Source organism: Filicampus tigris, chromosome 20, assembly GCF_054856515.1.
Source record: "Filicampus tigris isolate MCC_2025a chromosome 20, RoL_Ftig_1.0, whole genome shotgun sequence".
Lineage (NCBI taxonomy): Eukaryota > Metazoa > Chordata > Actinopteri > Syngnathiformes > Syngnathidae > Filicampus > Filicampus tigris.
The window spans coordinates 14,264,020-14,277,822 of NC_141236.1; the positions used below are offsets into that span (position 1 = coordinate 14,264,020).

General features: G+C 43.6%; 1 protein-coding gene across 8 annotated transcripts in view; it reads left to right on the plus strand.

The window, feature by feature from the left end:
* The window catches only part of mthfd1l (methylenetetrahydrofolate dehydrogenase (NADP+ dependent) 1 like), a 40,518-nt gene that overhangs the window by 16,356 nt on the left and 10,359 nt on the right, over positions 1-13,803 (plus strand). For all 8 annotated transcript variants that reach the window (XM_086019844.1, XM_086019846.1, XM_086019847.1 and 5 more), the window contains 15 exons: positions 496-596; positions 1,229-1,365; positions 1,439-1,550; positions 1,989-2,050; positions 2,125-2,222; positions 2,314-2,487; positions 2,566-2,702; positions 3,541-3,587; positions 3,953-4,060; positions 4,136-4,210; positions 4,533-4,635; positions 4,976-5,052; positions 5,856-5,996; positions 6,697-6,765; positions 9,417-9,528. In XM_086019844.1, coding sequence (XP_085875970.1) covers positions 496-596; positions 1,229-1,365; positions 1,439-1,550; positions 1,989-2,050; positions 2,125-2,222; positions 2,314-2,487; positions 2,566-2,702; positions 3,541-3,587; positions 3,953-4,060; positions 4,136-4,210; positions 4,533-4,635; positions 4,976-5,052; positions 5,856-5,996; positions 6,697-6,765; positions 9,417-9,528 — 1,553 coding nt within the window. The remainder of the gene's footprint in view (positions 1-495; positions 597-1,228; positions 1,366-1,438; positions 1,551-1,988; positions 2,051-2,124; positions 2,223-2,313; positions 2,488-2,565; positions 2,703-3,540; positions 3,588-3,952; positions 4,061-4,135; positions 4,211-4,532; positions 4,636-4,975; positions 5,053-5,855; positions 5,997-6,696; positions 6,766-9,416; positions 9,529-13,803) is intronic.

Below are 13,803 nucleotides of genomic sequence, written 5' to 3' on the forward strand. Positions count from 1 at the left end.
TACAATAAAGGGGACCGGGCCTTGCTGTGCTACTTCAATACGGTTCCTCTGCCTCAAGATGCCACAAGATGGCGCCAACGCATCTAAAAAGGCTTTGATGCCATCATTGTAGCATCTTGCTAAGATGATGGTGCTGTAGCAAGTTCCCACATATGCAGATATGGTTCTCAGTTACAACAGAAAATAGAAACGCTTACATGTGTCGGATTGTGTCCAAATAGTTAAGAAACATGGAGTTGGTCCTCCTGGCAGTTGAAATTAGCCTAACAGCTTCACTAAAGGCTAAAGTATCCCATTTGCGCACATGACTTTTTTCCAAGATACAATGTTCAACAGTTGTATGGTTTACCATGCTTTATTGTTTTGTGCTTAATGAGATCACAGCATTGCAACGGTGTACTGCATGTTCCTTGACTAAACGTAGACAAATCGTATTATAACTTGTATGTCTGTTACTAATTCAGTTCATGTGCTTCTCTCCATCTTTTATGATAGGATAACGTATTTGAACATGGGGCATTTGGTGCAAGGGGATCCGAACAAAGGCTTTGTGCCGCCCGTTGCCAGCGCCGTCATGGATCTGTTGCAAAAACACGGTCAGTTAACTGCACGTGTTGCCTTGTGACATCTTTTGAAATCATTTCCTAATGCACATTTTCACAGACTGCCTTTTGTGTGTAGTTGTCTTCTCCCTTCTTTTAGATGATTTCTTTTTAATTTCTTAATTTATTAGCAATAAGATAACAGACTCCAAGGCATGGTTATGTGGTTGTTTTAAATACACAATGCGTAATTGTCTCTATTTTATGTTTAGTTTGACAGTAAACTTTAACTATGAGAGGCATTAAACAGCTTAAAGCCACAGTTTTTTTATTTTTATTTGTTAACTATGCCAGACTGCTGATCGCTGCCGATCGAGACTTAAGTTGAGTTCACTGCCAGCATGCAGCAGTCGCATGTCAAATTTTTGTCAAAAAAATCGGACAAACGACGGTTCTAGGGCTGTGCAATTAATCGAAATTCAATTACAAAATTGGCATAATCGTAAAAACGCTTATTAATATGCACTTATATCAACACACAGTTTGTTTACACACAAGGAAACAAACAGTTTAATCCATCTGGCCCTAATAAAATCCCACTGCGGTATAGTAATTCAGAAGTGGGGAATGGGTCAATGTTAATGAAGGCTGCGCAATTTTGTTAAATGAAAATATTTTTTCTATAGACTCTCCCGTCGAAGGAAGAGCAGTACTAATGATCGGCGCTGAAGGACCTCTTGGTGTGGCCCTGCAGTGCCTGCTGGAGAGCAGTGGGATGGCAGCTCTTAAAAGTCATCCCAATTTCAAGAACCTACAGAGACAGGTCCCCGTCGATCTATCGTGGCTTGTATTGACTGCTGTTGTTTTATGACTCCTCACGTGAACCTTTTTCCCAGGTGATGGAGGCTGATGCTTTGGTCCTACTTGGTGCCAAGGATCTTGACATTCCACCCACCTGGATCAGGCCAGGGGCTGCGGTGATCCGCTGGGAGCCCACTCTAGACACGGGTACTGCGGGACAGCGGGCCTCAACTAGTGGACTCCGGTCCAGCACCGGTCCATAGGACGTTTGGTTCCAGGCCACACAGAGAAACTGAATACAGATATTTTACTATAATCATCAGAGTTCAACTTCTCGAGTTTTCCAACCGTCGTCTAAGCATGTTTTGTTTTGACAAAATGGGGAAAACGCACAATAAGAACCAGAAAGCCAAATGCAACGAACCCAAATTCAAATTCGCAAGCAGCTTGCAATTTGCTGTTTAGCCAGCTAGCTATTTGACACTGAAAACATCTTGCTAATCCAGCAAAAAAATTGAGGTGGAAACAACGGCTTTGAGTCCTCTGCCTTAGCCAATGAAGCAATTGAGATGAAAATGACATCTTGCAGTCGTCTTTCTCTTTGTCTCGGGCTACATTGTACTCATTCAGTTTGTCAATCGACAGATGAGTCTGGGATGTCTTCAAAGTGCGGGTTGGCGTATCTCACGGCAGCGTACAGAATGCAGGTGTGCACTTTTGTCAACCGGGACTACTTGAACTTTGTGTTGTCTTCTTACTGTTGTTTTGTTGCGTGTACAAGAACGTGGTGCACAGCAGCAGTCGGAGACTCCAGGAGCAGCAGTATCGACCCTGGCAACTGCGCGGCCTCAAACTGCAGCCCCTGACCCCCGTCCCAAGGTACAGGAAACTCTCCTTCATGAGGAATGAGGAATTTGGCCATTTCTGCTTGAACGAGATGATTTGAATGTTCATTTCTTTTGATTGCCAGTGACATTGAGATCTCCAGAGCTCAGACACCCAAGGCAGTGGAGCACCTGGCGGAGGAGATCGGTCTGTTGCCAGAAGAGCTGGAAGCTTACGGCAGGAGCAAAGCAAAGGTCCGCCTCTCCTTGTTAGACCGCCTACAAGCACGGCCTGACGGCAAATACATCCTGGTGGCAGGGTGAGTTGATCCCATCGTTGTTTGATTTGTGCTGCCATCACTTGAGAAATGTGAAGCTAAACTGTCTGTTTCCATTAGTATCACTCCAACCCCACTTGGCGAAGGGAAGAGCACGGTGACCATCGGCTTGGTCCAGGCCTTATCCGCTCACCTGAAGCTCAACTCTTTCGCCTGTCTACGACAGCCCTCTCAGGGACCCACCTTTGGGGTTAAAGGTAAGCAATGCACGGCGTGGTTTGCGCTTCATCTAAACCGCGAGGCCCGTAATGAAAACAAATTTGGCATCTGATCTGACCCTAAAATGGCTGCTTCAAAACCAACATGGCAGACTTCCTGTGTTCTTTTCAGACATGGCTTCTGGACAATTTATTGTAGGTCTGCTCATGACAGGCACGCCTACGTAAAAATTCAATGTTTTTAAGTGAAACTGACTTCGGGGTCTGAATTTTGAAGGAATTTTTAGCGGCCACGCCTGCAAGGTTGTTGGTTTTTTTTTTTTAGTATTGTGAAAACCCTCAATATCCAGATTTATTTAGCCTAGCTTAACTCTGAAATGGAGCAATTTCAAAAGGGCCCACCCACTTCTTGGGCTGTAAATATATATATATTTTTTCAACAAAATGGAGCACTTTTGACCTTTCACAAAGGCAGATTTTAGATATACGCCTTCTTGTACTGGATCTCATTGGACTGTGATTTGTGTACATAATGTTATGGCACTTTTGTATGTTTTACTCACATTTACATTTGTAGAGAAAACCAGTTACAATATTAAATGACATTTTCAATGGTTTAGTGGTACAAGAAAACGTTGCACATCCGCGTGACTACACTCAAGTGTGCTTTCGACAAAGCCATCAGCAGACATTTGCCGGTTTGGAGCCTATCAAGTTTTTGTGTCTCTTGTCAGCGTGTGGCTAGCATTTCATACCCTAATGCCTTTTGCGTCACAGAGGGAGCAGTTCATTCAGAGTCCGGTGCTCATCACTCCTCCTTTGTGTGTCCCTGTCTTGTTGTCTGCCTCTCACTGTGCTATTCCTTCTTTGAGTCTAGGGGGAGCTGCAGGAGGGGGATATGCCCAGGTCATCCCAATGGAGGAGGTAAGACACACGCAGCCTCCCTTAGCAGGATTAGTGTTGGCTTAAAAGAAGGGGGGAAAAAAAAGAGCAAAATGATCATCTTCAAAGTAACATTGTCTAAAAGGTTGACAGGGAGTTCATCTTCAAAGCTGCAGCCATCCAAATAGGACAAGCAAGCTCCTGTCTTGCAGAAAATCAAACGTACGCACGCCAGAAGCCGTGCAGCCAAGAGAAACCCTACAAAATAAAGAGAATAGACTATTTGGAATAAAGTCATGCACTATCATGAAACGAATTTAGGTCGTAAATGTCAGTTGATGCTTTTGATAGTATCGATGCCAGCTGGCAAGGCCACTGTCTTACAGTAACGTCCGTCTGCGCTTTAGTTCAACCTCCATCTGACGGGTGACATTCACGCGATCACTGCTGCCAACAATCTGGTGGCGGCGGCCATTGACGCCAGGATGCTTCACGAGGCCACCCAATCGGACAAGGTAAAAAGATCATTTCACCCAAAAGTGCCGCATGCCCTCAAATGAACTGCTTTGTCCTGTTTTGTCCAATCCAAGGCTCTGTACACTAGACTGGTCCCGTCAGTCAACGGCGTGAGAAGATTTTCACCCATCCAGGTCGCAAGGCTGAGCGTAAGTGGGATCGTCTGTTTTCCCACTCGGGGCCCTCAGTTATCCTGTCTTCAAATTCTCCAGCTGTTCCCGTCCTCCCAACAACCGCATAAACGAGTTCACATGGGCCCAGAATTTGATAGATTGTTTTATTGTGAAGCCATTGACAGTCTAATCCCTGGAAAGTTGGAATGGTCCTGTTTCTTTTAATTGCATATTGCAATAGGAGACAAGTGTCCTAATGAGCAGAATGAAAAAGAAGAGCAGTTTGAACAAAGCATGCGTCCTGCCTGCAGCAGGGGCACCGCAGCTCGCTCTAACGTCTCATGTCTTGTCATTCCAGCGTCTCGGTATTAACAAAAGCGACCCTGCCTCTCTCGCGCCCCAGGAAGTCACTTCTTTTGTTCGTCTTGACCTCGACCCCTCCAAGATCACCTGGCAGAGAGGTAAAAACAAAACAAACAACAAAAAAATCGGTGTTGGTTTTACGTTGACAGTGAGAGATGTATGTTTTTGTGCTTTTTGTCTTTGGCTTTTGAAATTTGTTTAATATGGTAAACACCAGCAGTGCCAGAAGCCATTCCAAGATCCATTATCCGAGAATGGGGAGTCACGCCGCAACATCATAGGCACTTTGAGTGTGTTACGATACGAGATAAAGCCTTTCCCCTTCTAACGTTTTCTCAGGTGTTTCTGTGTTTGCATCTTGTGATGTGTGTTTGCTATTGGGTAGCACAATATTCCAGGAAGAGCATTTTTTTTTCTTTTTTTTCCCCCCTATTTCAGTGGTTGATACAAACGATCGCTTTTTGAGGAAGATCACCGTTGGACAGGCCAACACTGAAAAAGGACAAATACGAGAGGTTTGTTTTACTTGATTTTTTTTAACTGTATGATCAGTGCACATGGATGCAGCTATTTTTGAGATCACAAAACAGATGATGATGATAATATATTTTTTGTTCCACAATAAATACAGCAAGAGAGGCAAGAACATTTTTGATTATTTTTTGGGGGGTGAGTGATGCTAATGGGTCACCCCCTAATGTTGACTACGCCAAGTACCCACCCCCTCTCACTGTGAAAAAAACCAGATGTATTTCACTCATATTTCTGCAGTGAGGACAGCTAATGAAATCCTGCACGTCAACATTTCTCCCCCAATAGGAAGCCAGCGAGCCTAAGCAAAAGCAAATATTTGAAGAAGGCGAAAAATGATACGCGCACACATACACCTAAAGCGTAACCTCCAAACTGGTTCAGCACATGCTTACATTTATCGCCTTCAGTCGGTTCATCCTCCACTAAATCCACTATAGCCCTTGAGGGTATTCCAACGGAGGGGCGCGGGGGGAGGGAATAGAAACGTTATGTCCGTTGGCGGATTGATGTGGTTAAAAGTTGTCATACATTTTCAATTCTGGTTTTCTGTACTTCTCCCAGTGGGTCATCCAAAGTCAGTATTGGGTAACATAGAGTTTTTATTGAAACTTTCTCTGAGATGTGTCTTCTTCAATAACATCTTATCTGCAGACTTTTACATTATAAACGTAGATCATTCAACTTTGAATCTTCTACGCATCCATTCCCTCATTGCCTTTTTTTTCTTTTTATTTTTTTGTGTGCGTGTGGTTGACATTGTGCACATTGTTGTCACACACTCCAGACAGGTTTCGACATTGCGGTGGCCAGCGAGATCATGGCTATCTTGGCCCTGGCAGACAGCCTGGAGGACATGAAACAAAGACTGGCGCGCATGGTGGTGGGGACCAGCTGCTCCGGACAGCCTGTCACCGCAGAGGACCTGGTGGGTGTTTGATCTTGGCATCCCCGCAGTGTGAGAACAGACAGTCCCACCCTCCCCACTCAGTTTATCATGGTTACGTCTCTGCATTCCTGCAGGAAAATGTGAATTTCATTCATTGTGTGTTTGCAATTGTGACTATTAAGTCTTTATTTGTGACAGTCGGCTTCACAATAAATACAGATGTCCCCGATTTGCAGGTGAGCTGGCCAAAACAACATAGTAAATCCAATCCCCACCTTTATAAAAAAAAAAAAAAAAAAAAAGGAAAACATCTCATTTAAGCACCACTCAGCAGGTCCAGCCGACAAGGTCAACTGGCTCTGGTTTCCCACGGAGGACTGTGGCATGTGTTTTTCAGGGGCAGTGGAGGCCCCGCTATAAAATGACATTAGTCTTTTACCACCTCAGGCTTAAGGATCTGTGCAAATACGGTGTATGACATAATTACTGAGGAACACCTCTTAAATCAAGTCATTAATACATCTAAGGTTGTGATTTGACCCTTGAATCCTAATTCTTCATCCTGGCAAAACATTTTAGACAATTCCAACTTTGTGTAAACAGTCTGGGGAAGACATTTTTTTGTAGAATGTGGCCCTCAAACACTGCTCACTTAAGACAAAGAAATTGCTATTTGAACTATCGTTAGTGCTTTAGTAGACCACTAAACCGCCAGCCTCATGTTTCTATCTCCCGTCAGGGTGTGAGTGGGGCGCTGGCCGTGCTTATGAAGGACGCCATCAAGCCCACGCTGATGCAAACGCTGGAGGTGAGTCGCCGTGCGTCACAACCACTCGCCTTAAACAGCCCGCGCCCGTCTCAGCTGAGCTTCCTCTGATGAATATCTCAGTCGGATAAACGGGGCAGCGGTACAAGGGGAAATTGAAAGGCCTTCCCCCCCCTCGGCCTCTGCTGTCAAGACAAATGACAAGTGCTCCACAGAGAGCTCTTAAAAGATGATCTATTGACTCTTTCCTCCCATGGCTCGCAGTCGAAAGAGCAGTAGAAGGCTCCTACAAGTTGAGCCATCTTGCTCACGTTACAACAGATGTCTTAAAGACCATTTCTTTTTAGCGGGCTGTGAAACCACAACTTCGAATGTCTGCTTTGTATTTTGGGGAGGTTTGACTAAGATGAATGGCCAGAAAATCCTAAAATGATTCTCTTTGACACACAGATCTTGGATAATTGCTGCATCAAAAGTCATAACTGCAGACCCAGAATTTAGCTGCCATTACAAAGAACTTGGCTCAACTTTGCGTCAGGGCATCCTGCAATCGATTAATTGGATGCGTGTCAGCATCTGTTGTGACTTCTAAAATGTGTGAAAAGTCACACTTATTTCTGACATTCCTCGACATTCCTCTGCGGTGTCAATCATACTACCTCTGATGGTGGAAAATTCTGAAGTTAACTTTTCGGGTTGAACAATTAATCAACTTCAAATTGACAATTTTTCGATTGCAAAGGCTGTATTTTGTGGGGCGGGGGCTCAAAGTGAATGCTTAAAAAGTGTAAATTAGCCAATCTCATTAAGGTAGACATTCATGGTTAATTTGCCTTGATTTTAGCATAAGCCTAACCAATAAGACCAAAGCATTTATGTATAATAAATATGATTTTATTATAATACGGATTTAATTTATTGCTTGTAACACATGGAAAGAGGACATTGAAAAAAAAAAACAACAAAATCAGCCCTAGTGACTTGCGAGGGCATTACAATACTTACATACATATTTACATTTATGACTTTGAAATTCTTTAGAATTCCCTGAAATGAACATCCTTAGCGAGCATTTACGCACTCAAGCTGCAGCGTATCGTCCACCGCGCACGTTTGCAGTAGAGCCGCTGAGGTCATCTATGTTTTAGGGGATCCTTTTTGTTTGTTTGGAATGTCCCAGATTGTCTGTTTTTGGCGGTGCTGTGGGAGTGCTGCGTGCGTGCAGCAGAGATGCGATAACTTCTTTTTTCCCCTTGTTTTTTCGGAGGAAGCGCTGCGGTCCTGTTGTGCGAGCCGTTTCCTGTGATTCTGGTCAGGGAGCTCGTATCGCGGCCAGCGGGGCCTCCGTGCTCTGTGTGAATTTTCCATCCACCGTAGACTGCCCGGGTCCTTTGTGGCCTCTGTGTTTGTGATTTTTTTTTTTTTCGCACACACACACGCTATGTGAAGTGGGCCAATCGAAGTTATGTGTTCACTGTTGTTTCAGTCCCATATTTTCATTTGTGTTTTAATATGCAATGAATGTAGAAAGTGTGTTCCCTTACCATATCCATCCACTGTATGAGTCTGTTCAATAGACCGGGTGTAAACATCCTGTCCACATGCGCTCTCATAAAGTCGACTGAGCATGTTATTCCCGGTGTCAGACGACGTATTTTCTACACTCCTTAGTACTGTGTTCTAATGTTGTGGAGAAGAGGAAACTGCGGCATGATCTTCAACTTCCCGTTTTGTTCACGACCTCCGTCGGTTTCCCCCACAAAATCCTCACATCCATCCGGAGAAGAGTTGACACACTTGTACTTTTTATTTCATCACTTCCCATATTGGCATTTTTCATTAATGCGCGGATGTGCAAACGGTCAAGGGGAGTCATTCAAAGTTCAGGGGTCAGGCACATGGACCGCCGCGACGCGTCGGTCTGTATAACAACCCACAAAATTGTTAGCATTGTTCCGAAACTTGTCAAGAAGGGGATGGTCTCCTCCTCTGACGTAAGAGTGTTGATGTAAACAGTGGGAGGGGAATGCAAACAAAAGCTTAGAAAATCATGTGTGGCCTTCTCATTCTTCCGTTTTCCTCCAGCAGTCCAACAGTGGATCGCTTTGCCCCGCTTGTCCTTTTCAATTTCCTCATGTGCGGCAGCCTGATTGAATTCCTTCTTATTTGATGCACACTGCTTTGCAACGAAACAGTTTGGCACCAAAGCATTATCGTCATCGTCATTGGATGACATCGCTGGCTGATTCTGACAAATGTCATTTAGCATCAACGTCTGCCATCCATTTTTGGCTCAAGTTGAAGGCTTTTTTTAAATTGACAATGGTGGCAGCGAATGTTAAAAAAACATGTTTGACTTGCATGGCGTGCTGGCCCAAATTCTCTTGTGGGCCTTCTTTTGACCTGCACGCTGTGGGTTTCCCACCCAGCTGTTTCATTAATCAGCGGGAGAAAAAAAAAAAGGCTGGCACTGTTTGTTAGTCAAGCCACTTTGAACGTTTTTAACCCACTGTTTATGCACTGTATGTGCTGCCAGCCCACACTGAGACACTTGTCACCAACGTTGTCCTCGAGAGATGTCGCGTGAAAGAAAAGGTCCTTTCCAATTTCAACCTCATCGGGGTGAGTTGCTGTTGGATACGCTGTCCGACTAAACGCTTGTGTGTCTTGTGTGCCCCTCTCCTTTGTTGCAGGGTTCGCCGGTGTTTGTCCACGCCGGGCCCTTCGCCAACATCGCCCATGGCAACTCCTCGGTCCTTGCAGACAAGCTGGCTTTGAAGTTGGTCGGACGGGACGGCTTTGTGGGTAAGCGCACAAAGCTTGTGCATACAGATCAAGTGTTAGTCATCCTCATGACGGAGGCGAGGAGTCACATTTAAAATACGCTCGGGTCTCAATCGCGGAATTACCGGTACTTCCCTACTCTTGCGACCTTTGGCCTGCATTCACTTTTGTTACTCTGGCATCACTATCCAGTGAAGCTTTCTAGGAAATCAGTGGGCAGATTGCGTAAAAGCAGACAGGAGAGAGGAAGGAAGTAAATTGATCATCTTAAGAGCCTCAGGAATTCTGGAGTAAGCCACACTAATCCCTTCAACGCCAAGGCATGCATGAGCATTTCCATTTTTATCTATCCATCTGCTCTTGTTGTCTACGTTGACTTTGGTAGCAGAAACATGTTTGGAATGTCTGCATGTGAGCTGGCAGGCCTTCGTAACCACTGTCTAACTATTTTAATGTATACTTGAAGCTTCCTCGTGTGAGCAATAACAGGTAAACAATTCTTTAACACAGGCAGCCAGCTGTTGTGAGGTAGGCAGTGTTGGGTTTCAAAACACTGGAATTCACATATAAAAAAAAAAGAATGAAAAGAACCTTCCACACTTGTTTTCCATCAGTCGACCCTCCTTGTCTGAGGCCCTCTGATAATGTGGTGAAAAATCTAGCAAGGGTAGTGTGAACTGATGAAGGGATCTCTCCGAAAATATCAAATACAAAACGTGTTAAATTTAGGTGAGTTGAATTAAAAGTGATCATTTTCTAAATATTTGACTCATTTGCTTCTAGTCGTTTTTGAAGCAGTTCCCTTTATTGCTTTTTTGACCAAAAAGCAGAGAAAACAAGCTTCCCCCCCCCCCCAAAATACTTGTCAACCAACAGAGACTTTGACGCTAATATTTTTTTTTGCTTTTGTGACACCTCAAAACTTAAAACAACAAAAACATGACTAAGAGAGGGATATGGACGGAAAAATAATGTATTTACTGATAAATGACATGACAAGCGGAGACTCATCACTTAACCTTTATTTTCTACTCAAAAGCTGTGCGGACCTCAAATCCAAAGCGACGCAACGCCGCTACGGGAATCTGTTAGTCATGACAGCTGTTTACAAACCTGAATTTTCCAAACAACCTGGGCGAGACCCTATTCCACTCCACTTAATGAATACGGTTGGATTTTAGTTGACCAATATAAACGTCCACAGCAGTGAATTTATTTCCAATCTGTTCTGTATAAATCAGCCCCTGACAAACAGACAAAATATGCTTTAGGGTGTCATTTCAGGTCATGCTCCATCTGAGCTTAATGCTGTCGTATTCAATCATTTACTTGGATAAACACAATATTTGGGTCTGGACAAAATTAAACAGGATGTGATCGAGCCCTACCTGTCTGCGTGATTGTTACTCGACACTCGGGTATGCGAGGAACTCGACCTCCTGCCGGCCCAACCTCCCCACCACCACGGCAGCTGGGATGCATGATGACCCCCAAGAAAACGCACTTCCTTCCCCTCCCATCGACTGCTCAACCTTAATATACACCACATTAAAAATGAGGATAAAAATGTTCATTTAATAAAGCAAGGCAGCTTTCCGTGTAAGCAAATATTATATTTGGGATCGTTAGTCTTGTTGTCGCGTCTTCTCTCATTGTCAAGGTGTGCACCTTACAAATGAAAACAATGGTAAAGATGATTTTTGTTGATGTGTAGCTCTGTAAAGCTGAGCTCCCCTCGTTGAAAAATGAACTCTTGATGAACTCACTGACGGATGTGTGAGGGGAGGGGGTGTCGCGCTTCATCAGGCTCTGTATTATTGTTTTCAAGTCATCGTGACCTAAAGTGGAGTCGTCGTGTAGGCTGAAAGCCCGCATTCCAGCTGTTATATCTTTAGCATACTGTAGATGCGGATCTTCCCTGTACTCTATCAAAAGACAAATCACGTGGTCTCAAAGTGAAAGTTATAGAGATATTTCGAATTGGCCAGTGTCTTTTGTTAATGTTTTGATCGGCTGGAATGTCATAATACGTCACTCCGATCGATGACCGGATAGCGGTGGGTGCGAATGACGAACCGGAATATAGCGGGGTAACACTTTTATGGAAAACCAGCCTAACAGGAAGTAGAAGGTGGTAGTTGCGTAAAAGCAATGCTGTGCCCTTCTCCACCCCCCCCCCTCGCCCTCATGTCCATCCTGTCTCTGGGGATGGCTCGAGGTCGTCGCACAGAGACGGAAGCGTGCAAGTGCTTGCGCATGACTTCCTCTTGGGTTGCCTCCTCATAAGTGGGAGGCTCGACCAAACTATGCTGTGATCTTAATTTTTATTGAACATCTGATCCCTCGCCCTCTTAATATCTTATAATCATGTTTACAAGAATGTGATTTTAATTAGTTGACCGCAACGTCCCCAGTATTTATCTCTGTACTCTCATAGTTTGGACTCGCAAGCTAACTTTGGACAAGAGGTGGGGTTCATCCTGGACCGGTTGCTGACCAATCGCAGGGCACAGACTATCATTCACTCACCTATGGACAATTCAGTCTTCAATTAATCTCAGAAGCACATTTTTGGGAGGTGGAGGAAGCTAACCCACCCAAGTGAAGTGACTCTAACCTGCTAACCACTAGTTCAGCGTGCTGCCGTGTAACCAAATCACACCTATTCACTTGCTTTGTTTGCTAACATGTTTCCTATGCATGTCATCGTGATCACATTTATTAGATTTGAAATGGTAAGTGGGTTAGCCATTTGCTCATTACGCTCACAGGGGCTGCCCACACGTCAAATACTGTACTTGCTGACTTTTAGAAGTCAGCGGGTTTTGATGCCTTGACCTAAAGCAAGACTCAAACTTCTTATCATTTAGTAATTCAATCAAAAACATGACATGATCTGATGGATAATTCACTTAGCTTGTACGTGGGAGGATATCCCTGTGACCAGCAGCAAGTCATGATGAATTTGCAAGAGGGGGTTTCCATGTTGTCCGGTGCTCACAAAGAGCCCATAAAGTCAATGAATGGTAACTGATAGACCGAGGCAGAGGAAGGAAACTGCATGCAGCAATTTGGTTATTTTGTTTACCATTTGAATTTATGTTCCTTTAAGATTGATGTCAAGCCCTGTAGCTGCTCCATGTTGTACTATGAATATCAGACTGCTCATTAGCAGCTTTTTCAGTAATAGTGATACTTTTATTTACCAGTTAAATTCATTCCATGACCAAACTCATCATTTTTCTCCAATAAAATTAAAGTCACATTAACCCGTTCCGGCCCCACATTCACCACAATTTTGTTGTCGCATGTAGTCTTGTCACGATACCAACATTTTGACTTTGACGCTGTACTAGCATATAGCATCTCGATACTAATACTAAAATGGTGCTACGGCAAAGTTAGAAATAAATAAAACACAATTGAATTATAGCTGACGTCTAAAACAAAACAAACAAAAAAAAAAATTATTATTATTATATTATTATTATTATAAATTATTTTTATCTGTATTCTGAAAATGTATAAGGATACTAATTAGTGAGGATGATGGGTTCAGAGAATGGGTTGATGCCGGATATGGCTGATAAAATATATATACTGTACAGATTTTCCGCTTCAAATCGGGTTTTGTTACACACAGTACTTTTGTATTTGTTTTTTTTTGTCTGTCTATGTTAGCTAGCAACACAAAGTAACAGCACATAAGTTGGGGAACTTGCGAGTACCACTTTTTTTTTTTGCTTTTGAGCTCATAAGAGAATGTTCCCTAAATGGGAAAATGCGCAAGCTCTGTTAGAACTACCTTTTAACCGGTTTTAGCGTTGAAATACAACTCTGTACTAGTTTAAGATCGAGTCAGACAGGCAAGTGTTGTTCTAGCGGTATCACACGCACAAGCATGAATGACAAGCCATCCAACACACAACAGGAACGTTTATCTTAACAAGGCCGCTGTGCCAGGTGGACTACATATTTGCTTTCCTTGGCCCGGTTCAAGAGGCTGGTGGGTAAGGGCGTCCTTATCGGAGGGAGGCCCTCTGACTCTTTGAGAGGCCACAGTGAAACATCACTCACTACACAGAAACAGCATGCTAAAAAAAAAAAACACACAAAAAAAACTTTTTTTATGAATAGTTTTACCCCTCCCCCATACTATAAACACATTAAAACATTGTACAATGTGGGCCAGACAAACAACCAGCACGTCTACAAAAGACATTCTGTGGTGTTTGTGTCGTTCAGTGTGCGAGAAGAGGCGATAGTTGTGGCAGGCCAGATATACAGTAGACAATT